This window comes from Fringilla coelebs (assembly GCF_963513975.1).
Source record: "Fringilla coelebs genome assembly, chromosome: 14".
NCBI lineage: Eukaryota > Metazoa > Chordata > Aves > Passeriformes > Fringillidae > Fringilla > Fringilla coelebs.
In genome coordinates, this window is record NC_140040.1 from 906,587 (window position 1) to 931,904 (window position 25,318).

Genomic DNA, 25,318 nt, shown 5'->3' on the forward strand with positions numbered 1-25,318 from the left:
TTCCAATAGATCAGGCTGCTCCAAGCTTCATCCAACCTGGCCTTGGATGCTTCAAGGGACAAAAGAATTGGGCGATGTATGGAGATTCTCTAATAGAAAAAACAACATCTTTCAGAGAAGTACAAAGTATCCAAAACAAGTAAAACTGACAACCAAAGACTCCAACTAGTCTCAGAACCAAAGAACCACACATTTCTCCAGGGACAGGGCTGCCCTGCCTGTCCAGGTCTCAGTACGAGAGCACCAGCACAGCAAACACTACAGAAGGCACAATGCAAGGAGCATTTCTTCCCATGGCAGAGCCAGCTCAGCAGTTTTAGGTCATCTGCTCCCACCTCCACACTTGATCCCAGTGCTCCAGAGCCCCCCTTTCCTGCCGGGACACCACTCCTTGTGCAGCTGCACAGTAACTAGAACAGGAAGCAGAACAATGTGAGAAAATCCGATCAGAAGTACAATATCCCCATTCTAGATCAGTTTCCCAATCCCATTCATCTCCCAACCACAAACAACAATTGTGCTGGCACGATTCAGAGCACAGTCCATGGGTGAGAACAGACGGTGAGGAAAAGAGGCTGTTCAGACAGCTCTGCCACCTGAATATTCAAATTACACCCTGGAAAGCTGTGAATTCAAAGTCCTCCTCCTACCCCCAGCACCATACAATAATCTTGCAGCAATACATTCCAGAGTTTTGTTTTGAAAGCCAATAAAGGAGGAAGATTCCAAGGAGGAAAGGACATTTAAGGAAAGGCTGACGCACGAGTTAAAGAACTTTGGTTGAATCCATTTTGGTTAAGTCAGAATGTCCTGGGGGCAGCTGGCAGAGCTGCAAGAGGTGGATGGAGGGATCCATCCCTCAGAGAATACTCAGCACAGCAGAACCACCGTGCCAACCTTCTACCAGCTATAGAAAGAAGATAAAAATTGCTACAAAAAGAAGCCAAGTCTGATTTCTATTCCTCAAACCTGCTAGTACTAGTTCTAAAGTTCTACGCTACTTTTGTAAAGCATCTTTTCCAACCCTCTTTGATAACTTAGTCACTGTCTTACTAGACTTATCCCTGGGATCACAGAAGAAAAGAGTTCTGGTAGGGAAAAAGAAAAATCACCAAACCCCATGTTTTGTATCCCAATTCCCAGCAAACACAAGTGGATTACAGTCAGTTCACATTTACGCATGAAGAACGTTTGAGTTTTGGTTATATGACGTTTTTAGGGCAAAAGAGCTATTTATCAGAATACTAACATTCTTCTTGTTCCTACCAAATTCCAGGAAGTCTCTCAGTTTTACAGCCACTCCATTGTGGAAAGCAAAATGCGGGATATGGATAAAAACTTCTAACTGCACTTGTGCTACAATGCAAAAAATGCCATTTTATTAGTACACACATATTATTGGGCAACTCAAAGTGAATGTATTAGCTAAATTAATCCCATGTTTAATCAGATTTAGTCCCTGACATCTGATGAACTGCTTTAATTACAGGTTTTCACCTCTGCCTGCTGCCAATGAAGAGCCAACTTTGCTCTATTTGAATGCTGCAGATGATATTCAACCACAGGACAACCAGCCTCGAGGTTTTAGGTTTTATGCTCCAGTGATTTTTCTACTACATTACTAATCTGTATGCACATTTGGGTTGGTTTATTCCAAAAAGGACAGTGTGTTATGTAAAGATGGGAAAGAAACATACTACAGCCTAAATATTTTCAGCATGAAGTGATGCCTTTTTTTTTTTTTTTTATATCTTTAACTTCTTAGCAGGAGATATCATCCTTTGTAGTGGTTACAAAGCATTTTTTAATTATTATACATTATTTAATATTGACTATACATTAAAAGATTGGTTTTAATCTTTCACACAAATCAGCTCCTCGGGGGTCTGTGGATGAGTTCCAACAACAGGCCCTGGAGTCCACACTTCCCATTTCTTTCACTTTTAACAGCTACAACCAATATATGAAACATTTAGAGATCCTATTGCAGGGACCTGCAAGTTCAGTACAGTTTCACTATCATTTTAAGCCAACATAAGCTGCTGAAAGAACTAGTCCCACCTTTCCCCAAGGCCAGTTTCCACATGTCCCTTCCTTGAGTCAGCACAAGCCATTCATGAAGATCCACAGCAAACACAGGACACCCACCCCATTAAAAACCAACATTTCTCCTCCCCTTTTCCTTTGGGAAAGAATAAGGGAGAAGCTGAGTTAATTTTAACACGATCAGCTCCCCAGGCCAGCTCACTGTGGCCATGTCAGAGTTGGCATGAGCAGAGCCACAAGGAAAAGAGGAGCACACAGCTGCCTGAACTGTGCACGTGGGAATTCACTGGGGCTGGAGCTGCTCGTGGAAACACACCTACAGGGGCAGAAACTGGAACATAAAGTATTTAGATACTCAAAGAAAATACTCTGCATCCTAAGACACACATAAATTAAATTACTGGAATGAGTTATAGGAGCAGAGTTTATATTATGGACTCTCACTGCGGGGTGAGTTTATATTACCCACTCACACTCACCTGAGGTGTGGCGGCATTTAGAGTTTTGTTTGACCTTTTTTTTTTTTGTGAGAATGTGAAAACAAAATTCTTAACTGAGATGGTGGTGCAAGCCAAAACTTTTAACACATGGTGTGGGGACAGGCTAATGACATAAGCCGGTTTGTCCAGAGAAGGGGAGAAAAAAAATCACGCCACTAAAAACTTCAGTCATTGGGTTTCTAAACGTAACTTTGCTTTTTTTAATCAGTGCACACAGACTCTGCCACTTTAACACCACCAAACCAAATTTTCCCTCAGAAGCTCAGAGCTCCCCAGCGCCCATCAGCGCCGGCTCCCAAGGCCGGGATCGCCAGCCACAAGCACCGGGAGTGCAGGAATTCGACTGAGAGGAGAGGGACTGGCCCCAGTTCAACCTGGGGCTGGATTCCACCCGGATTGAGAGGAGAGGGACTGGCCCCAGTTCAACCTGGGGCTGGATTCCACCCACGGGGCGGCTGCACTGCTAAAAGCAGAGCAGTTAGAAGAAACTACTCGCTCTAACACACCCTCATCATAAATGCATATTTGTGGTTCTCTCACTGTGTTCAGACTTTTCCCTTTATCTCATCAGCTGTACTTGTACCCTGAGCTAGAGCACTTGTCCACGGGATAACTTATCTGTATCTATCTAGGGAAAAAAAAGTACACTGGAGAGTGTTCTGATCAGAGAACCAGTAACACCTTTTCCTAAATTTCAGCTAAAATCATACAATCATTTTGCTATTCATTCTCAATAAGTATATTCATTGGTTCTAAAGTTTAAATTGCATTTCAACTTATCATCTCCTTGATCTTCTGTTGTGACAAAACACGAAAAGCAAAACTTGCTTTAACCTTTTTGTAACCCCTCTCTGTGTTATACACCTCTGCCATGGCATCTTGCTTGGATCAAGCAGGTCATTGTGACCACAACATCCTTCCCTCGATCTCTTCCAGCTCTGAACCCACATCTCTGCACCAGAAGAAAAATACACTCTTGATCAATCAGTATGAGACTCTTTCCAACCTGCAACACTCAACCATTCCATTAAATACAAAAAAATAAAAGAGAATTCACAGTTCAGAAGTTCTGCTCAATTAACAGGTCCTTGAAGCAATTTTGTGACTTACACAGAACATTTTTATTTTCAATGTGTTACAAACTAACAGTGCACACTTCCCAAATTTTCGGTAGGATAAATTGTAACTTCAATGGGGTTTATCACCTGTATTTATAATTGAATTACCCTGTTCCAAAATACTCTTCCTACTGCCGGCACAAGGACTTAAACCAACTGGAACACATTGTGCTGGGCAACCAGAGAGCCTTGAGCCCCTCTAGTAACATCCTAAAAAAAACTTACAAGCTACCAGTGATAACTTAAAAGAGAGAGACAATGACTCTGAGCAGCAGTTTGAGAGCTTCCAATATGTACTCTACTTCATTAAAGTCTTTTTATTTCTTATACCTTCATCTCTTACCAACACACAACTCAAGAGTTAATGACCATATTATAGTCCTAAAAAAATTAAATCTTTACTATTAACCATGTTAATGCAGTAACAACATTAAACTGCTTCAAACCTTCACTTCAGGGTAGTAAGAGATTTTCCATTTATTTCAACATACGGCCCCAAAATTGCTCCCCTCACCAGCTGTACTGTGGGCTAGTGTGTGCAACAAACTACTAGTAAACTACTAACTGGTACTTCTAGTATCACAAACTAAGAGTAGTGGCGTTCACGTCTTTTAAACATGAGAAAATGAGTTAAAAACTCCGTAGTACGTAACATTTGTCCTGATGGACTTACCCGTGTTCACGTGCACTTGTCAGAGCTCAAATTCGGTATTATGAAAACAGAAATTAATCTAATTTACTTTTAAACCCACTCCATCCCCTGGGGCTCCAGCTCCCCACAGACAATGCTACTTTACCCTGGTGCTCGGGGATAACGCCCGGAGATGCTCCGAGCTCCCGGCACCGGGACCCAGGACGCTCCGCTCGCCGGGCTCCGCGCCCGTTTCACCCCAAACCAGGGCATCCCGCCCCAAGCACCCGAGCCCTCCCGTTCCACCCAACCGCGTTCCCGGGAGACTTTAATGAGCAGCTCCGGGGGTCCCCACCCGCCGCGCTCCCCGTTAGTTCCCGTTCCAGGCCGGAGCGTGTCCGTCCCCCCGGCCGGGCAGAACCGGGGCCGGGAGGGGCCGGCAGGGACCCCGGCAGGGACCCCGAGCGGGCCGCAGCCCCCCGCCGCCGGCCCCGCCGCCGGAACCTGTCGGGACACATTCTTGCGGCGGCCGCGGCCGGGCCAGGAATGCGGCCGGGGGAGACGGGGCGGCCCCGCGCGGCCCCGGGGCCCCTCCGGACGCGCATCCCGGGGCGGGGGCGGCGGGCGGGCGATGCCCCGCGGGGCCCGGGGCGGCTCGGAGCGCGGGCCCGGCGGTACCGGCGCTGCCCCCCCCCCCCCCCGCCACGGTCACTCACCCTTGGAGTAGAGCGACTTAGGGGACTCGAGGTCGAGGTCGGCGCTGAGCAGAGAGATGAAGTCCGAGGGCATCGCAGCTCCGCGGCCCGGCGGGGGCGAGGGGGCGGCGGGAGGAGGGGGGGCCGGGCCGGGGGGGGGGGGGGGGCGCGGCTGCCTCCGCCGCGCGCGGAGCGGAGCGGAGACACGGGCCGGGGGAGCGCGCGGTGCGCACGGCGGGACCGCGGTCGGCGGGGCGAGCGGGCGGTCGGGCCGGGACTGCGGGAGCGGGCGGCGCTCGCAGGGCCGGTGTGCAGCGGAGCGCGCCCGACGCCGCTCCGAGCCCGCTGCGCCTGCGCGGAGCACGGGAGGGGCCGGCGGGGAACGGCGGCGGTGCGGCCGCTCTGCGCGTGCGTGAGGGAGGACGGGGACCGGCGGGGGCGGACTGGTCGCGCGTGCGCACGCGACGTGGGGGGTGCGGGGGAAGAGTCTGGAAGGGATGGGGGGGCGCGATGGACCCTCACGGGACGCCCCTGCCCTGAGGGAAGCCGGGGTGAGGGGAGCCTCTCAGGGGAGCCCCCGGGATCGCGGACCCGGGAGGGCCCTCCAAGGGCAGCCCCAGGGTGGACTCTGAGGGGAGCCCCCCGGCGTGAGGGGCCGGGCCGGTCCCTCAGGGGAGCTCTTCTGGGGGGAGCCCCGGCGTGAGGGCAGCCGGGATGGTCTCTCCGGAGGAGGCGGGCAGCAGCGGTTGCCCCCACGTCCCGCGGCTGGGGCTGTGCCTCGGGAGGCTGTGCCCGACCCTTCTCGCGCAGTGTTGGGGGTCGTGATGACACCCCGAGGGTCAGGGCCGGCTGTGGTGCCACCAAAGCTCCATCCAGCCGCAGGGCTCTGCCATGGAAACCCACAAGGCAGAGCTGCCAAACCCACTGGCGGTTATTGTCCCAAAAAACCAGCTATTTCCAAATAACATGAAAATGCAAAAGTGGTGTGTACGGTGCGTTATCATTGACGCGGATGGCAGCTGCCTGAAGACACAAGTGCCCCTCATGTGGGGAGTCAGAGAACACGAGCACTGTGTCTTTGAGAGGGAGTTTGGGAGTCCCTTTCCCTGAAAGGTGTAAGAAGGGGGAGGAGGTGTGGAAAGGTGTCCCGCACAGATGTACAATTACTTTTACAAAGTGTCCAAAATCTGTTTTGAAAGTGGGGAAAGGATGGGAAATAAGAAGGGTTGTGTGTGAGTGGATGGAGGTGCCAGGCGAGTGCTTAAGCTGTGAAAAATGGAGGCGGAAGGAGCTGTGAACAGCTGCCGCGTGCCTCCGGCGCCGCACAGGGTCCAGTTTCCCTGGGACACCAAAAGGTTGGCTCCCGTCCCTCCTGCTGCCAGCTCCTTGCCAGTCTGCTCTCAGATCCCAGCGAAATCTCCCTCTGAAAACACTCAGTAGCTTCCATGCCCTCGGTGCAGCCCAAGAGCCAGTGGAGAACCCTTGAACCCTGTGCCCCACCGGTCAGTCGGTCAGCGTGGGATGGCCACACTGGTGTCCTCACCAAGCACTCCACCACAGTCCCACGCTTGTGACACCGCTGAATTGGTCCTCGGAGCACTGGCGCTCTGTTCTGCCATGTAACCCTGTTCTGCCGCGTCCCTTGCCCGCAGAGCACCAGGCAGTGCCCATAGTGTCAGGGTGGGACACACGTGGTGTCCGTGTCTCACAGCCCTGGCAGAGCAGTGGCAGCTGCACGGTGCGTGGTTGGTGGCATTTGAAGTCGGTTTCTCTTTCATCCCAGACGAGCTGCTTTAATTCCTGGAGCTGTCCTGGCTTTTCATCTCCTCCACCTGACCTCATTCATGGTTTGGCAGGAGGGCACAGGACTCCAGTACATCTATGGATTTCATCCTGTCCATCAGCCATCACAGCTGGTGACCAGCCCCTGCCCAGGGTGTGCCATGGAAGTCTCCAACACCCTTCCCTGGGCAGTCACCGCCAGGATGCAGCCGCCCTAGTCCTCAGGCACACTCGGTCATGGCACACCGCAGTTCTGCTGCTGTTTCAGGGTGCTCAGCACAGCTTACCCATGCATGTTCAAGTCAGGCACGAGTGTCCTCCCTAGTTAAAAGTCTTCCAAAGGGTTTGATGTGATCACTGAGCCCCTCAGCAAAATTTCTAGGAATGGGGCAGCCACAGCTTCCCTGGGCAACCTGTGCCTTGACCTCACCACCCTCACAGGGAAGAATTCCTTCCCAATAGCCCATCTAACCCTGCCCTCTGGGGGGAATGGAAGCCATTCCCCCTTGTCCTGGCACTCCAAGGTCCTTCTCCCACTCTCTTGGAGTAGACATACTCGAGAGAGCTGAAGGGAAAGGTTCCCCTTTGGCAATCTCAAACCTGATGACTTCAGAAGGAAAGGGGGATTCACCTGTGCCAGGCAGGGATTGCCCTGCCTTGCAAGGGAGGGAGGAATGTCTGTCCATGAGGGAAGGCAGAGCTACTGCTGTGCTGGCACTACAAAACTGAATTGTTTGGGAAGCATCCAGGGAAAACAATGTAAGACTGTGCTATGCTCACCTCCTGTCTCAGTGTTGAGGAAGACAGAGGCTCTTGGAGAAGGTGCCACCACCAGACGGGCTGTGGTGGGGAAGGAAAACAGATCTTGGTCCTGAAAGGGAAGTGGCAGAGAGAGCACTCTGAGAGACAGAGTGCTCAGGGATGGAGCAGTTCAGGATAGAGAAGGTGCCTTTGGGAGGCACAGGCATCCATGGCCGAGCAGTGAAAGGACAGCGCCGAAAGCCCGGGCGCTGCTGGCCCAGCAGTAGCAGCTCCACGACAGCTGCTGGAGCGTGTTTGGCTGTGAAGAGCTCTGCAGAGTCCTGGGAAGGGCAGAGCTGGGACACCACAAATAACAACACAGAACAGGGGTCAAAGCTGAGAAAAAAGGAGTCCTGGTGCTCCATGGAGCGAGGCAGGAGCAGCCTGGCTGTGCAATCCCACCTTTGCTCACCCAGCCTGGGGGAACCTCCAAAGCACTGCCCTGGTAACAGCTGGAAAGGAGAGAGGCCCTGCTGCTCCCAGCATTCCAAGACAGGGAGGCAATGGGCAAAGGCTAAATTTGGAGAAATAATTAATAATTTGGTTTTTTGGGAGGACCAAACAGTCCTGGACAATAAGAACTTAAAGGACTAAATAAATGATTAGTCAGTCCACGGTGCATCACAGAGCAGCAGGACTGAGGGGAATAACCACACCAAGGTAGGTCAAGAAAGCACATGTACAAGATTTCCTGGGATCCAGTCAGAGCCATAAAACTCCTCTTGTGGGCCCCAGAACATGGAAAAGCCATGGGAGCAGGCTGCAGTGGTTCTGTGTCATTGAGGTATTTTCTCTCTTTATTACAAAGTTCCTCTTCCTGCAGAAGCAGCCGGAGAGCAGCAGGTGTGAGGGGGAAGGAGCCTAAACCAGGATCGTGGGGACAAATTAGCAGGTGCCTGCAGAATATCACTAACCTCGTCTGCGATTCCGGAGCCGACGTAGGTGTTTTATTTTCTAGCAGTGTTAGAAAGACTGTCAGAAAATAATTAGGCTCTGTCAACAGTTCCCCTATTCCCAGATTACTTACGACTTCCTGACTCATTAGAGCTGCCGAGGCTGGCAGGAAACCTGTTTTATAGTAATTTCTGTTACTGGTGTCCCTGGAGGAGAGACAACACGGTGCAGGTGACACCAGCGTGTGACACCAGCGTGTGACATTGGCGTTGACTTCACCCTCGTGATGGAGGCACTGGGGTTGTGCAGGGCAGTTACTGCTGGCAGGAGACACCGTCCCCCTCTGTCCCCATGCTGGTGACAGGGAACAGGACAGTTGGCTGCGTGGCCGACGCTGGGCAAGGTCCAGCTTTAGGTGCACGGGATTTGCTGGTGTCCTGAAAGCATTCCTGGTTCATGAGGGTTTTAAAAACAGAGGGGACATGTAAATCCCATTAACGGGGTCTTTCCATTTAATCCTGGAATAAAGCCACCATAGTCTCCCTGTGCCAGACTGGGAGCTGTCATGTGCAAACACAAGCTGGCTGTGTCAGGACTCTTCTGGGGGCCATTGGCCCCTGAATTTTACCATCTCTGTCTCAGACACCCTGCAAATCCTCAGTGCTTGGAGGAGCAGGACCATGCGCAGTAATGACCCTGCAGCGCTTGGAAGCAGATTTAAAAATAGTTCTAAAATCTTGTTTATTTCTCTGATTTTTGGATCCAATTCCTCTAGATCAAAGATAAATAAAGTTTATAGTCAGACAGTGCTTGCCAAGAACACAAAGCCCAGCGTTCCTCCCCAAAACTTGCACTTCCCACTCAGTTCATGCCCTTTTTCCCTAGATTATCTCAGCTGAAATCCAGGACCAAAGCAGATGTTCCCATTGATTTTCCATGCCCTTTTCCCCAGTCAGCACCTTGCTGACCTCCAGCTCCCTCCTGTGAGGCTCCAACCAGGTACTGCTGCCCTGAGGCTGCTTATGGTACCGTGAGATCCATAATTAGGCAAATTTTAAGAGCCTGATTCTGCTGACAGCCATGGGAGTGGGATGTTACATCCTTTTATAAGCAGACATGCAAATAGGACACAAAATCTATGGTCTCCATGTCATCTTTCCATTGAAAACAGCCCTCCTACACACTCTTCTCGTGGAGGTGTGAGCGTGGGAGCCCTGGGACCACAGGGCAGTGGTGCCACCGTCACACACCATGCAGGTTCTTCCAGAGAAAACCCATGCCCATGGCTGCTCTGCCACTTGCTCATGGCACTTCCAAAGGGGTGATTTGGATTATCAGGGTGATGCAGGGAGCTGCCCTGCTGCCGTTTTTGAAACTCCCATTGTAATCACAGCATGGAATATTGTATGGACTCAGGAGCTGCTTGTGCAGTGCTTAGCCCCAAACTGCTGCTTCCCCAACACCCACAGCGACCATCGGGTCGCTCAGCCACACATGGTGCTAATCATCCTTGGCACAGGCTCAGCACCAGCTTCTGCCAAGGAGAAGATTTTTCCTCTACCAACAGGAAAGCAAATCCCTTGTCTGCCACAACTCACCAACACTGGATATTTGAGCCCTGCAACACGGGAGTTACACACTCCAGGGTAACAAGGATGGAGTACCTAAACATCCCACGCCTGGGGGAACATAAGATCCTGGACCTGTTTGTTTATAATAATGAGTTTATTGAACACAGCAAACACACAGCCTGGCACCTCCTGCCAGGCAGACAATCTCTAGGTACAAGAAATGGCATTTTGTGGGTGCCTGCATCATGGAACATGCACCAACTTCCCCCAGGAACACCCTCAGACCTCCCACCCCTCCTCCACAAACCATCAGCCCAATTTACAGTTACATTCTGCGTCATCAAGGAACTCAGGGTAGTGGAGAGGCAGAAAAGGCCGGCACTGCACCCCCAGGCAGCCCTACCAAGCTCACATTAACCACAGGAGCTGCCTCCGTGCTCGTATTTCCAGCTCCTCACTCAACCTCTCCTCCGCAGCACCTGAAGGAAGCGGAGCACAGCCCAGATTGAATTCCACCCACAGAGGTTTCTGTGGGGTGAAAGCTGAGACGGCTTTGTCCCGGCATTGTGCGGAGACCTGGCAGCAAACATGGGCTGTGCGGGTTCAGCGTGGGGACAGAGCTTGGCAACTGCCTCTTGGAATCCTTACACAAAGGGAGTAAACGAGCTTTGTTAATGCCTCCCTTGCTGCCCGAGCCCTTTCACACCTGTGGGACCCTTCCTTGAGCAGGAAGGGAATGAGAAGAGGCAGCTTCACCACCACACCAGAGGACACCTGGGAAGCACTGGGCTCTCTCCAGCCAGACACGCTGCCCCTTGTCATTAATGGAGAAGTGAGGAGACTTCAATGTGGCTTCTGCAATGCATCTCAAGCACCCTGAGGTCTTTGAGGAGCTGGCACATGTGCAGATAGAGGCTACTTGGGGTTCCACAAGGCACTGGACAAGAATCTTACCAGCTCCAAGAAGCCTTGGAACCAGACTGAGAGTCTCCCCTAGGCAATTAATCCATTAAGAGGGAAAAAAGGTTCCATAACATATGGGAATGGACAGGCAACTTCCCCAACAGTGGAGCATCAAGAGCTCGTAGCAAGGGTCAATAATGGCAAGAAGTTCTTTAGAGCAACCAAAATGCAACTGAATGTAGACTACTGCCAGGAAGAGGATATTAAAAAAAAAAAGCCTAAATCCAGGTTAAAAGTGCTACCTATGCCCCGTTCCTCAGGCAAGCCTGGTGCTCCTGGATCCAAACTAGCTGACCTTTGTGGAATTTTGCACTGCCCTGAACAACCTCAACTCAGCAGGGTGATACTGTTGCCAACACATGCATTCCAGCTTCAAAACCTTTCCTTAATACAGAATCCATTCTAAACTTCCCCAAACTGAGTTCATGGTTCACAATTCTGTGTTAAACGTGAAGCCCTGGCAGTGCTCTTACTCCAAGGTCCCTGGCCTTCAGTTTTAAAAAGCAGAGTGTAATTCTACATCCAAGAATTTCTTCTACACAACCTTTGGAGGACACGGTAGTTTTGTGGAAGAGAGAAGAATCCCCATAACCCATGGGAGGTTTTCACAGCAGGACCCCAGGGTATCACTGCCCTTTTTGCCGCAATCCCAGGAGATGATCAGCTGTGCTGGAGGTCTGGATTAGGAGCCAGTGTCAGTGGCACAGCCCTGCTGAAGGGCAGCGGGCACCGGGACACCACTTCCCTTTATTTAGCAGATCCCGAAGCCCCAGATCAGTGCTGGAAGAGCTGGAAAGGTTCCTGCCTCAGCACAGGAAGCAAACTGTGCACTGTCTGCACTTCAAGGCCGACTACACAACACAAAAAAACAGGGCAAGAGGGAAATACTCTCCTCTATTCCCAGACAAAATCAGCATTATCCACAAATCCCAAATGGATTTCTTTTCCCTTTTCATTTTGGGAGAAGAGACCAGATTTAATTGTTTCCCCCATCTGGTGCACATTCACAGTATGTAAGAATGAGTTTAGTTTCCCATACATGTGTCAGATCATGACCTCAGGGAGAAAGAAGAATCTGCATTTCCAGAAGCCACATGCCAGTTCCCACTGGCTCTGCCACGCACAGCACAAAACACCCAAACCAACCAGGATTCAGTATAAGTTGTTCACAGGATATACATTCCAAAGGGACAGGTACAAATATTACAAAATGAACGGAATCACTTTTAAAATCCATGTATTTGTTTAACCGTTAAAAACAGACAGGAACAGAAAGAGGTGGCCAAACCAACAACTCCGTGCCGCTCCAATTAGTGTTGCCTGCACGCTCTGGGAACGTTCTTGTGGAACCAAACTCTGGACATCTTTTCTGGCAAGGGCTGGAGACAACTGGCAGATGATTCCCGACTGTGTGAAGGGCTGAGGCAGAGCCACAGGCCCAGGGCAGCTCTTTCATGGTGTCTGGCTTAACGCAAAGGCATTGAGAGAAAAGGTTGTCTGGGGGTTATGTCAGAGAGCGAGAGAGAGCGAGAGAGAGCATGAGGGACACCACACCAAGGTCAGGGAATAACAGAAGTTCCTCTTTCCCTGCCACTGCAAGAAGGAAGTACAAGAGATCTGTGGGTCCCAGAGTTAGGATAGAGTTTGGAATTAGCTTGGTCCCATGGATATCAACATCACTTGACAGACTCAGAGCTAAAAGCAAGGCAGGAAGGCTAAGGGCAGCAGAACTCCACGTGTTGCACATACACACTCTCTCTCCCTCTTTTCAGGCTGTCTGAGGCCCCAGCAAGGCCAGCTCAGGAGCTTTTCCCATCTGCCATGTAATAACGATACATTAAACCTAAGACCAGTGCTCCGAAGATAGGGATCAGCCATGTCGACCAGAAACTATGGGGAAAGAAAAAGAAACAACAAACTAAAACGCACACACCACAGAAACCAGAAAAAAAGCACCTAGTTAATAACCCATTCCCAATATTCATCCCTTGTTACACATCCAGGGAACGCCTGGGAGCTGTACCCACAGGTTGGCCCCTGACCATGGCCACAGCTGGGGCAGGCCCCACTGTCCCCAGGCACAGGCTCTGCCAGCCCCCACAAGAGGCCCAAGAGTGGCCTCGTGCCTTATAAAATAGCAGCTGGATGGCTGAAGTTTCCAGCTTGGCACATCCAGAGACCAGTGGGGGGGGTTTTGTTGTTGGTTTGGTTTTATTTTCCTTAAATAAGTCAGGCTGTAATTTGTGTTGTACAAACAACACTGTTGACTCAAGGATGGCAACGGCTACAGCTGTGCCCCAGTAAATCTGCCTTGCTCAGACTCCAGAGGCTCACCCTCAGCAGCCTCCTGAACAAAACCTTCTGCACGAGCTGCAGTAGACCAGGGCCCTGAGCTGGTTTTAAGGATTTTCAACTAGACTGGGCTAATCATGGTAAAATCCTCCAAAAACCTACCCACCACAGTGTTGTGCCACCCCTGGGCCCACAGCAACCACCCAAACACCCCCTGTAGTTAGAGAGATGCAGCCAGCACCGTGCAACACCAGCACATGGGGCAGAGAATTCCAAACACTGGCATGCTGGTTCTGCCCAGCGCAGCGCAGAGCTGGGCTCACATCCAGCAAGGGAGGTGCACACTCTGGCACTTGCTTTGGAGTATCTGCTTGCCAGGACACTGCAGTACATCCCCAGGGATTTGCCTGCCCTTTGGAGTTAATATGCAGCTCTACAAACAGGGTCCCAACCCCTCCATTTCTCACTCTTATTTTCAGGAGATACTATACCTGGTTTGGCCTGAGGATGTCCTACTTGGATTCTGGAGGAGGAAAGAGCGAGTTAGCAGGGGAACAATGAAACATTAAACTTGTGCTAATAAGACAAGCCTGAACGTGTGATTACAAATACAGAGGGAAAAAAACCCTCCTCCTCCCAAACACCCCCTGTCACCAGTGTGGCTGTTTTTGGGGATGTTTGCTGTCATCTTCATGTTCTTTCCATCAATCCAGTCGGTCCCACCCAGTCACCAGCTTCATGCTGGAACTTGCACCCCTCTCAAAATAAGGCCTTACTTATGACATCACAGTTTTGGGGTGGTTTTATGTTTCCCCCTTATTTATCTGTACATTACCGATTCTCTCTCTTGCTGCCATCTTTAAATTACACTGGAACCTCCTTTTAATACAAATGATGTGCTCTGGAGAGAGCCCTCAGCTGTGCATAACATGCTGGACTTATTGATCAGAAGAGAAAAATACTTGAGTAAAGTATTTAACTCAGATCCAAGGGAGCTACCCTGATCCTCACTTATTTCTGTGCACATTTTCAGCATGTGCTTATGAATTGGAGTTGAATGAAACAATAAATTTTAAGGTGAATATGTACATAATCACACAGCTCCATATCTAAGCATAAGCTTTATCCAGCCTGAGTCATCCTTGATTTCTCAGCAGACGGTTCCCTTCTGGATTCCTGCTGCTCTGCAAGTGGTCCTGCTCAGAGGAACATCTCCTGAAAGCCTTGTTGAAGGCAGAGCTGTGCCCTGTCCAGGCCTCCCAGCCCAGCCAGCTGCGAAGCACATATTTACCTCCCAGCTGGGATTCTATTTATTGCCTTTTCCCTCTCCCCATCCCTTCCAAAGGCATTTTTGCAACACTCTGCCCTGTTCTAGTCCAGGAGTACCTGAGTGTTAAGCAACACCACTGATCCCTGAGGCAGTTAACAGAGAATTCCTGTTTGCCAGCCAGCCCCTGTTGCTGTCTCCTGGCTCGGAGGGAACAACAAGGAAACCAGTTCCGTGGTCAGGACACAGCCAGAAATGCAAAAAATGGTCTGTGGCTCAAGGTGTGGAAAAAACATCACTGCTGCCAGCAGAGAAAGGGCATAAAAACTCACTTCCAATTTCACACTGAGGTGCCCACTGAGGTTCAGAACAAAAACAAAGGTAGAATTTGTTTGGGAAATTTATTTGCGTGTAGCTTGCGTAAACATAAAGCCACAAGCTCCACAGGAAAAAAGAGGGGGGAAAAAGGCCTCCAAAAGACATGTGACATTAAATAAAAGCAGAAAACTGAAACGCTGAGAGCCTACCTTAGAACCTTCCTTTTCACGATCATTCTGTCAGGTGGAAAAAGAAGAAGAAAGAGGTAAGTGCTGACTTCAAAGGGAGGCTGCAGCCTTTATGAGGGAATTGTTCTGTACAAAGGTAATTGCTTGGGCTCAGTTTTCAAAGAAGTCCTTCCTTTGGCACCCAAAGGTAGGCACAAAGTGTTTGTGCCCCTGGGAACTCTCACCCTCCTGAGCTCAGAATTACAAGGCAAAGGTAGATTAGGCTTCCACCAGCTACAGAGAAAACCCATGAATTCAACTTGAGTGCCCCAATTTAAATGAAGCAAGAAATCTGTTCTGAATGGTGGAAGGAGAAGACTAATTTAGTTCAGTTTCCCCAACAGAAACCCTGGACAACACAGGCACTGCCTGAGCCCCTCAACTACTAACTTATTTCACAAGATACACCCTGGTGTCTTTGGGGATTACACTCACCGGAGGAGGAACTCACCGGGTGGACCTCTCCAATGTAGTACTGCTTCAGCATTTCCCTGGCGTCTGTGGAATGCCCCACATCTTCAAAGCTCTCAGTGGCATCTCTGCCAGCTTGCTCAAGCAACACCTCTTCTCCACCTGGGTGCTGGAAGAGAAGAGTCCAGGTGAGCCAAGGGCTGGATGCAGAAAGGCAGTGAGGATGTCATCAGCCTTCCTCCCAACCCCACTGCTGGATGCCTCAAGCAGCGCCATCAATAAAATCTGCCAGAGGTTCAATTACCCAACCTCTCCTCTGGAATTCACAGACACCACTGGAGGAAAGGATATTCTACTTCTTCAGGTAGTACAAAAATGACGTTTGGCTGACTCTGCACACGGATGTGCAATACCGAACTTGATCCAGTGTGCAACCACCAGTGACATGGGGTGAGGAAATCATGAAGTACCACAAAAATTATACTGTTTAATATCATACACTAATTTCAGAGATCCAGATCTACAACAGCCAAATCCCCAGGGAGCTCCACAGTGGCAGTGCCACTGCTGTGGGTGGCAGTCACAGCTGACTCTCAGATGGGATGAAGTGGCACAAACCCCGGGTGTGGCTCTGTTGTCTCTGGTGGGCTGGGCTCTGTCCACTGTCAATGTCACAATTCCAGGAACAGCCTGGCAATGGAAAGCACTAACCACAGACCTAGCAAAGGCCAATCCTTTTACAGCCTGAGTGTGAACCACCAGCTAATCCAGTTACACCAATGAAGTGGTCACACATCCCAGGGCACGCACAGGGACTAACCCAGTTTTCCAGGGCTTCAGGCAGCCAGCCCTGAATTGGAGAAGAGACGCTGGGCTACATTTCAGATCAAAGGACCAACACACCTGCTTCTCTCTGTCATATCCTTCTCCTTCCCACAGACACAGAGCAGTTGCCACCCCCCTCTTCCTTCAGTTCATCTGCTTTTGCTGCCAAAAGTCTGAATATTCCCTCCAGGCCATCCCACCTCGTACCGAACACAGGGTGGACACAAACCAGCCCCCTTGGTGGCTGCGGTGGGTTGCTGCAGGCAATCCTGCAATCCTCATATCAGAGCTCTTTATTTGGAACAAAGCCCTTTATTGTCCAGGTATGTCACCAAACCAACACAGAGCTTCCTCAGGAGCCACAAAGGGCAAAGTGGAGGGACACAGTTAGTCACAGGCAGTTATCAGGTGGCTGAGCTGGGGCACCGGGTGAGGCTCCGTGGCTCATTCCCTGCGTCTAGCTGCCGTTCTTCTGGCTGCCCCTTCTCCCACACCAACCCTCAGGCTCGCTCAATGCCAGGAATCAGATCAGGGAACTGCTGGATGTTATCTGTCCTGTCCAGTTTCCAGCTAAGATCCATTGAAAAGCTGCCCATTTATCTAAGACTTTTAGAATAACTCCTTAGGGTTGCCTCACCAGAAATCTCATATTTCAGACAGGAAAATACCTGCATTTTAAGCAGACAGCCTTCTTTTCCTAATAATTCACCCTAGAAGGATAGACAAAACCCTGCAGCAACAGGGAATGTGCAGTGGATCTTTCAGTGACATCCAGTCTCTCCACAGGCAAGAGACAAGAGGAATGATAAAATTCAAGAGAGAAGGAGAACGGTAAAGTTCTTCTTTACATCTCTAGCTCTGAAGCCTTTCTATGCACTTGCTAAATCCACAGTTATTTATTCGTGCACATCTGTCTTTCGCTGCAATCTCCAAGCCTAAAAGAAAAAGACTTTCAAAATATATTGGCATCTCCTATTTCTGAAGGGCTCTGTCCTCCAGACAGCACTGCTGCAGCCAAACAATTCCTACCTTGTCCTAGCCCAGCAAGTGTAAACCCACACTATTTGTACAGGAAGTCACGGACTCTGCCACAAAACTGCCCAAATCTGCAGCTCAGCTGCTGCAGGAAAACATGGAAACAGTGTTGCAAACTATGGGGGGAAGAAGACTACTTCAGGGGAAACAATGGCTGGAAAATGTCCCCTTCTGACAAGAAACAGACAAAAGCAAACCAGAAGGAGAGAGGCGACAATAAAACTGGGTTCTCTGTGTCACTGGACCCTCAGCACACACAGTGAGTAACAGTGGGCACATAGCAAAGGCCTCAAAGAGCACATCCCAAACTTCCACAGGGAGAGAGCCAGCAGTCCTCTCCCCACAAGCCCCAAGAACCTGTCTGCAAATGTCTGGCTGGGAACTGCTGGTACAGACCTGCTGGAGACACAAACAAGCTCAGCAGCAACACTAAGCTCCAGGACTAATTAGATCACTGTGTCAGGTAAGAGATAAGAACACCAGGTTGAGGAGGGGTGAAACTTTCAACCCTGGTGCTCAGAGTTAAAGAAATAAACCAGGAGAGGGAAGAGTTTTCCTGTGCAATAACCATGTGCCAGCACCATCCAAGCCAGAACCAAGGATGAGCAGTCACCTGGACGAATGAGCCATGCATCCTGCACAGCACAGCGCTGGTTGTAAGGCAGGGAAAAGGTTTTCCAAAAACACCTCTGCCAAGCTGGAGCAAGTCAGCACGAGGAAACTCAGATGCTTGGTGCTTCTCCTTCTCTTGAAGAACGCTATCCCTGAAACCAACTGAGCCATTTGGGTCAGGCTCCTTCCACCTGGGAACTGGAAATGGATTCCTGCTCACACTTATCACAGGGATCAGGAACAGCAGCATGTGCTGACACACGGAGCTGTGGGGGCTGCTGTAGCTTGTGGGCTCAGATAACAGACACAGGAGCTTCCTGGAGAAATGTGGATCTCCAGACTCCCCTAGTCATATGTGAAAATGGACACAAACTGTATCCCTTCAGCAGGACCATAAATAAGTCTCTTACAGATTGTGCACAAGTTAAAAGCTCAGATTTTGATACTGTTGTGGTGAAGTGCGAGCCTGACAGACCCCAGAGCACCTGCAGGAGGTACAGCTGCCTCCCTCCACCGCCACTCAGGCCAAGCACACAGCCTGCTGCTCCAGCCACAGCCTGCACGTGCTTATCTAGACCACTGCAACCAGGAGCAATAACAGGTATCCTGGTGTGGTCCAGTTACCCAGATCTGGGACAAAATAGATCACCATAAGGCTCTCTTAAATTTTAAAATAATCCCATTTCATTTCAGGCACTCACAGGCTCTCTGAAGCACAGGCGATTGCACCTCCCAGGAACACCTGCAGCACTTCAGCTGCTGTCTTTGCACATCTCCTGGATTCAGTTTGTGTTCTTACAATTCAGTAAATTTTGTTATGTGACAGATCTCTTGTTACTCCTATTACACATAATGTGAATTGGAAACTTGAACTGGCCTACACTTCCAGCAGCACACAGATTTTGGGTTGGCTGACCTGCAGTGTGTAATTTGCAGGAATTGTGAAGCCAAATTCAGCCTTTCAGCGGTGACTTCTTCAGGATTGCACAACCCCACCCACAGAACGTCCCAGCACTCTCAGCAGTGCCAGCCAGATCTGTGAGCAAAGGCCAGGAAGGGCACCCACCAGCTCCTGCTCAGTGACCACACGGCCAGGGGGACCCGCGACAGGCCCTGAGCTCTGCAGCTCCAGCTGCCCAGGGAACTGCAGCTCCAAAGCAGACAAGCACTCCTGTTCCCAGCACTCTGCAGCTCCAAAGCAGACAAGCACTCCTGTTCCCAGCACTCTGCAGCTCCAAAGCAGACAAGCACTCCTGTTCCCAGCACTCTGCAGCTCCAAAGCAGACAAGCACTCCTGGTTCCAGTGGCTGCACGGTGCTCCCCAGCACTCCAGAGGGTAACACATACAAAGAGGATTTCTGCCAATAAATTAGGCCTTGATCTACAGCTCCCCTGTGTCACTCTTGCCAGCAAGGGGTGTGCACAGCCCAGTGTTGTGTCAGCCACGCTGGCACAGCTCAACAGTGCCCTTACTCTTCTCCCTCTCCCTTGTCCAAGTAAGTCTTTTTATGTCAGAAAAACACAAATGGGAAAAAGGGCCTGGAAAGGACAGAGTGAAATATCATCTCAGGGTGAAACACCATCTCAAGGTGACACTCAGGGCACTGCTAAACCTGGCTTGCTGGAGGGACTGAAGTGTTTTTCTGGGCTCACTTAAAATTCCAAAGGTGCCCCAAGGAGCAGGTCCCAGACTCCATCTTAGAGAGAACATTGAGGTGAAGACAACCTCCCTGCAGTGTCCCCACTATGAATCACAGCAGAGACAAGTCTGTCACTTCACAGCACACAGGATTCAACCACATGGGCCTGGAGGGAAACCAGAGTTGAATTCAGAGCAGCGGAACCAACAAGCTGGAACAAGTGTATTTCAATGAAGTGTCTTCTTTGGAGCTGGTTCAGCCCAACCTTTGTACATTGCCCTGTAAATGCCATGAAATCTCTGCTGTTACTTTAAACTGGGATAAACCCCTTAGGGATTTTCATAGAACCACAGAATCACAGAATATCCTGAGCTGGAAGAGACCCACAGGGATGATCGAATTCAACCCCAGCCCTGCACAGACCCCCCCCCAAAAAACCCACCCTGGGCATCCCTGGCAGCGCTGTCCAAACTCTCCTGGAGCTCTGGCAGCCTCGGGGCAGTGCCCATTCCCGGGGGAGCCTGGGCAGTGCCAGCACCCTCTAGGGGAAAAATTGATATCCAGCCTAAATTTCCCCTAGTACACTTCATGCCATTCCCTTGGGCATTACTATTTTGTTACCGTTTGTTCCCACTCCATTCCCAGCTCTCAACAGTTAGGACGCCACTCTCCACCTTCTCAAAATCAGAAGACAAAAGCAGTGAGTCTTGAAGGATTTTTTGTCCCCACAGCCAAGGGAACCAGAGATTTGGCAGAAGCTGCATTATTTGCAAAGCCCTGGTGCGAGGTCCCCTCGGGGCAGGCAGCAGAGTGGTGGCTGCGGTATCACTGTCACCTCCTCCTCCGAGTTCCGGGGTGCCCCTGCAGCCCTCACATCCAAAGTGCCCCGATCCCGCTCACCCTACAAGATGCGGAGTGAGGCCCCGTGACTGAGAGAAACCTGCAGCTCCCCGGGACCTGCCCGAACAGATTCCCCGGGAACCCCGGACTTGCCTCAGAGGAGCCCAGCACGGCCCCTGCCTCCGGCTGCCCACCTTGACCCGCCCTCCCGTCCGTCCCTCGGAGGCAGAAGCGCGGCCATGAGGCCCGGCAGAGCCCGCACAGCCCGGCCCGGGGAGCTGCTCCCGGGACACCGGGACCGCCCGAACCCGGGCCGGGCCTGCTCGCCCCCTCGTCTCGCACCCGGCCCCGGCATCTCTGTCTCCAGGGCAGCCCCCGACCCTCCAGGGCTCTCCCCGCTCCCCTCAGGGGCCGGGCCGGGCAGCCCCACTGCAGGCCTCACCTCCTCCAAAAACCGGGTGACATCGTAGACGCGCCCGTGGATCACCAGCCAGGCCTCACGGCTGGAGTTCCGCTTCGCCACCTCCTCCAGGGTGAACACGGGCGCGGGCCCGTCCCCCGCCGCCGCCGCCGCGGCCTCTCCGCGCCGCCCGCCCTCCATGCTGCCCGGCGCGGCTCCGCGGAACGCGCGGCCTGACCCGCGCCGGCCGCCGTAGCGATGGCGACGCCCCGCGCCGGCCGCCGTGCCGCTCGGGGACCAATGGTGAGCAAGCCCGAGGGGGGCGCTGCCGGCGCAGCCAATGAGAGGGCGCGGTGGCGGGCGTGGGCCAATGGGGAGCGGCCGGGGCGAAAGGCGGGAAACGGCGCGCGAGCGTCGCCTCTGAGACAGCACCGGGATCGGGATCTCAGCCCCGGGCCCGTCAGTGCCCGCTCCCCCCTCAGCCCCGGAACCTCCCTCAGCCCTGGGCCCGTGAGTCCCCTCTCCCCCCTCAGCCCCGGAACCTCCCTCAGCCCCGGAACCTCCCTCAGCCCCGGGCCCGTCAGTGCCCGCTCCCCCCTCAGCCCCGGCACCTCCCTCAGCCCTGGGCCCGTGAGTCCCCTCTCCCCCCTCAGCCCCGGAACCTCCCTCAGCCCCGGAACCTCCCTCAGCCCCGGGCCCGTCAGTGCCCGCTCGCCCCTCAGCCCCTGCTCCCTTCAGCCCCCGTTCCCCCAGTACTGGCTCCGAGCCACCCTGTTACCCCATGCCGGTAGAGTGTTACCGGTACCGGTTGCCAGTAGTGTTACCGGAGAGCGCAGTGCCCGTCAGCAACCCGCCCTCAGCTTTTCCAGTGTCCCTTGCAGTTCTCCCCGCATGTTTATAAAGCAGGTGTGATCCCACAGCCCTCGGAACGGAGCTGGGGGCAGTGCAGCACATCCCCAGGCCCTGACTCTCCCCAGGTTCCAAAGCAAAGTTCACATCCAGGCCTGAGGAGAAGCGCTGAGGGATTCTCTCTCCCTCCAGGCGTGGGGGCAGGGGCAGGGTCAGCGGCCGCTCAGCAGCTCGAGTCACTCATGAACCCGCTGGTTTCCCTTTGTGAACTGGCATGTGTGGAATTTATTTCCTTGCACTTGCGGCACAGGTAGGAGGCACAGGTAGGAGGCTGGGCGGTGCATGTTTGTTTAACAAGTGCTGAGGAGGCAGAAAGGCCGTGCTGTCAGTGCTAACCTGTGAGCAGCATGGGCTAAAGGTTGAAGGTGTGTGCAGGGAGAGCCCAGCTGGTCACAAATCCCTCTAAAGGGAGCTCAGGTGAAGTTCTCTGGACAAGGCCATACATTCATCAACCCAGATACGGGGATGTAAAAGGCTCAGCCTGTTCTGAAAACTCTCCACAGTCACTTAGTCAATATTAAATATTGAGCTGCTGCTCCTTTTGGTCCTTTCTGTCTACCTTTTCCCAGTCATCAGGGCTGTTTCCCTGGTTCTGGGTGTGTTCCCTGGGTGTGTAACCCAGGATTTTGTGTGTTTCCAGCTCCATGTTGTGCCAGGCAGCTCCACTGTTAGCACCTTTCCAATCCAATGTCTTTCCTTCTAGATCCCTCCCTTTCCTTCTAGATCCAACCCAGTTCCAACAGGATGAGTTACCTTTGCTCAGATTGATTTCTATAATCTACTTCATGGGTTTCTTAAAGTGCCTTTGTGCTTCCTCCTCTCCATCCCTCATGCCTGGAGGGTTTCTCTGTGGGTTTTCAAAGAAATCTCATGACCCTCCTCCACATTTCCCTTGTCCCCTCTTCCTCTGCTCCCTGGTTTCCTGTGGTTCTCCACTGCTTTTCTAAGGCCAGAATTGTCCTGGAAGGGACCTCAGAGCTCCCCCAGTGCCACCCTGCCATGGCAGGGACACCTCCCACTGTCCCAGGTGCTCCATCCAGCCTGGCCTCGGGCACTGCCAGGGATCCAGGGGCAGCCTGGGATCACAGCTGCTCTGGGAGCTGCTGTCCTGTTTGGTGCTCCAACACAGAGCCTGCTGACCAGGGACCCTGGTGCTTTTCCTGTTCTGTTTCCTGCTCTAACGCCGCCAGAAGGATGTGACAGGCACGAGACCACGGCAACATGCAGATCCTGTTCCCTGGAATATTTTCTTTCATCTGTAATCACTTCATCAAAAGCCATAAATCAGTGAGGGGAGGCTCCAATGCACAAGCACGGCTGCAATTTGTGCCTTCCTGCCCAGTGTTTTGTTTGGCACGTGAAACTCCAAAGCTTTTCCTGAAAAACTGATGGTGACACCACAGGAGGACTCAGTGAAACTGGGTAGTGAGGCCACTGGTGTTCCTGGTCCTGCTTCCATCATCCCTGCTTCGTCTTTGATTCAGGGAGTAAAGCAGTGGGTTCATTTTTGTATTTTCTCTGGAATTCACCGTTCCAGGCTTGTTTTCCAGCCCTGGGTGCTGTTAACACACTGCTGGCTAAGGCGGACCCTGAAGGGGTGCAGGAGGGAAGCCTGGGTTGGGGTGCCACTGCTGAGCCCTCCCCACTCCAGAAACACATCAGGAATTGTCACCTTCTCCAGCTCTGCTGCGGGATCACTGCTCTTGTGACATCTATCATGTCACCACCCCATCCAAACCCTGCCAGGAACTGCAGAGACCTTGGGATCTCACAGGAAGCAGATCTGCCTGGTAGGATGGGAGGGGATCTCCTGAACATCCAAAGGGGTGACACCTTCACCAGAGGGCACTGGAGGAGCAGATGGCAGCCCAGAGGGACACAGGCAGGAGGCAGGAAAAGGAGGCATGGGGAGTTTTCCCAAGTGAAACCTGGCTTGGCCAAGGCAGGTGGCTCTCGAGGGGCTTTGTCCTGGTGTCTCAGAGAGGAGTCTTGCTTTGCTTCCCTTGGGAGATGACTCCAGGACTCTCCTTCCTGACCTTTGTGCAAAAATTAATGAAATTACTCAAAATCCTAAAACTTGTGCAGGGCCAAGGGGATCTGCTGAAGTGGCTGGCACATCTGCTCGGAGCCGTGCGGATCACAGAGCTCCCTGAAACCCACGGGATTTTCCGGCCAGGAGAGCAAAGGCAGCCTCTGAAGGGCTGTGAGCAGGACTGGTCTCAGCTGTCCCTGGGGCTGATCGGCCCCTGCCGGGATGGAGGGGACAGGGCTGAAATCCCGGGGTCCCACCCTGGCACCTCCTCCTGCCTCCTGAGACAGAGAAAGAGCAAAACCACTTTGTCCACGAGTATTCCAGGTGGAACAGGGTTTGGCCCAGAGCGTGGCCCTGGGTCAGCTCCCTCAGCCCAGGAAGCAGCTGTGGGTATCGCATCCTTCTCGGCATTCCAAGCGTGTCCCGCTCCCACCCTGCTGCCCAGGGCAGTCCCCCCGCCCCAGGTGACCCTTCTGCCTCACACAGATTATTTTTATCTTCCTTTGTTTGCCAATAAAAATCCCTCCCAGTTTTTCTGTTTTTCGTCTGACACACGGATTTTTCCCATGTGTGTTTCCTCCTCTCCTGGCCTGGGGCAGAGGGAAGGGAGGATCCCACATCACCTCATGCCAGAGGAATTTTCACGTGCTTTTCCATCTCAGGTGAGAGAGCCTCCAGGACAGAGTCAGGAGTGTCCCCTGGCCCGAGGAGACGTGTGTCCAAGCAGGACACCCCAGAGTGGCAGAGACCCACCCTGTAATCCCGAGGATCAGCTCCCAGTGCCTTCGCCTCCAGGCACCAGTTCTGCCTGGGAATTAGGGAGCTCGCTGGGAAGACAGGACTTCGAATTCATTACCCCAGGTCTGAGGGACTGTGGGACAACCTCTGCCCCAAAATCCTGCCCAGGGGACCTGCTTTGCTGTTCCAGGTGAGGGGGATCGGCAGGCGGCTGGAGCGCAGAGCACAGGAGAGCGGGCGTTGTTCGGAAGACCAGAAAATTGGCAAAAACCGGTGCGTGCACTGGCAGGGTGGCACTGCCAGCGCCGGGTGGCACCAGTTTAACACACCTAGGCCTGCTCAGGTGACACACTCGCTCAGGGGGCTCAGCACTTACAGGTGGGCGTTTCGCTGCTGTTGGTCCCGTGGGACGGGCAGCGGGCCGACCCCGAGCCCGCAGGGTCCGGGCGTGCACCCTGGCCGTGCCCCCCGGCCGTGCCCCTGGCCGCGCCTCTGGCTGCGCCCCCCGGCCGTGCCCTGGCTGTGTCCCCGGCCGTGCCCTGGCTGTGTCCCCGGCTGTGCCCCCGGCCGCGCCGCTCCCGCCGCCCTTCCCGCCGGTACCCGCCATTCCCCTCCCGGCCGCCAGACGGCGACCAACGCTTACCGGCGGGTTTGGCGCGATGCACGCCGGGAGCTGTAGGCGCGGAGGAGCTGGCGCGGTGCACGCCGGGAGCTGTAGGCGCGGAGGAGCTGGCGCGATGCACGCCGGGAGCTGTAGGCGAGGAGCCCGCT

At 52.7% G+C, this 25,318-nt stretch overlaps 2 protein-coding genes across 5 annotated transcripts in view; both read right to left on the bottom strand.

Moving 5' to 3' along the window:
- Positions 1–5,329, bottom strand: part of NFAT5 (nuclear factor of activated T cells 5) — a 55,267-nt gene extending 49,938 nt beyond the window's left edge. For 2 of the 4 annotated variants that reach the window (XM_084215204.1, XM_084215203.1), the window contains exon 1: positions 5,012–5,329. In XM_084215204.1, the coding sequence (XP_084071330.1) occupies positions 5,012–5,084 (73 nt within the window). In that variant the 5' untranslated portion in view covers positions 5,085–5,329. The remainder of the gene's footprint in view (positions 1–5,011) is intronic. The other 2 variants (XM_084215205.1, XM_084215202.1) reach the window with 1 other exon arrangement.
- Positions 5,330–10,253: 4,924 nt separating this feature from the next.
- Positions 10,254–21,112, bottom strand: CYB5B (cytochrome b5 type B). The gene is made up of 5 exons (XM_084215141.1): positions 20,911–21,112; positions 15,557–15,685; positions 15,088–15,114; positions 13,785–13,816; positions 10,254–12,891 (listed from the first exon to the last, which is right to left on the bottom strand). The coding sequence occupies exons 1-5, from the start codon at positions 21,067–21,069 to the stop codon at positions 12,801–12,803; spliced, it is 438 nt and encodes a 145-aa protein (XP_084071267.1). The 5' UTR covers positions 21,070–21,112; the 3' UTR covers positions 10,254–12,800.
- Positions 21,113–25,318: the final 4,206 nt, after the last annotated feature.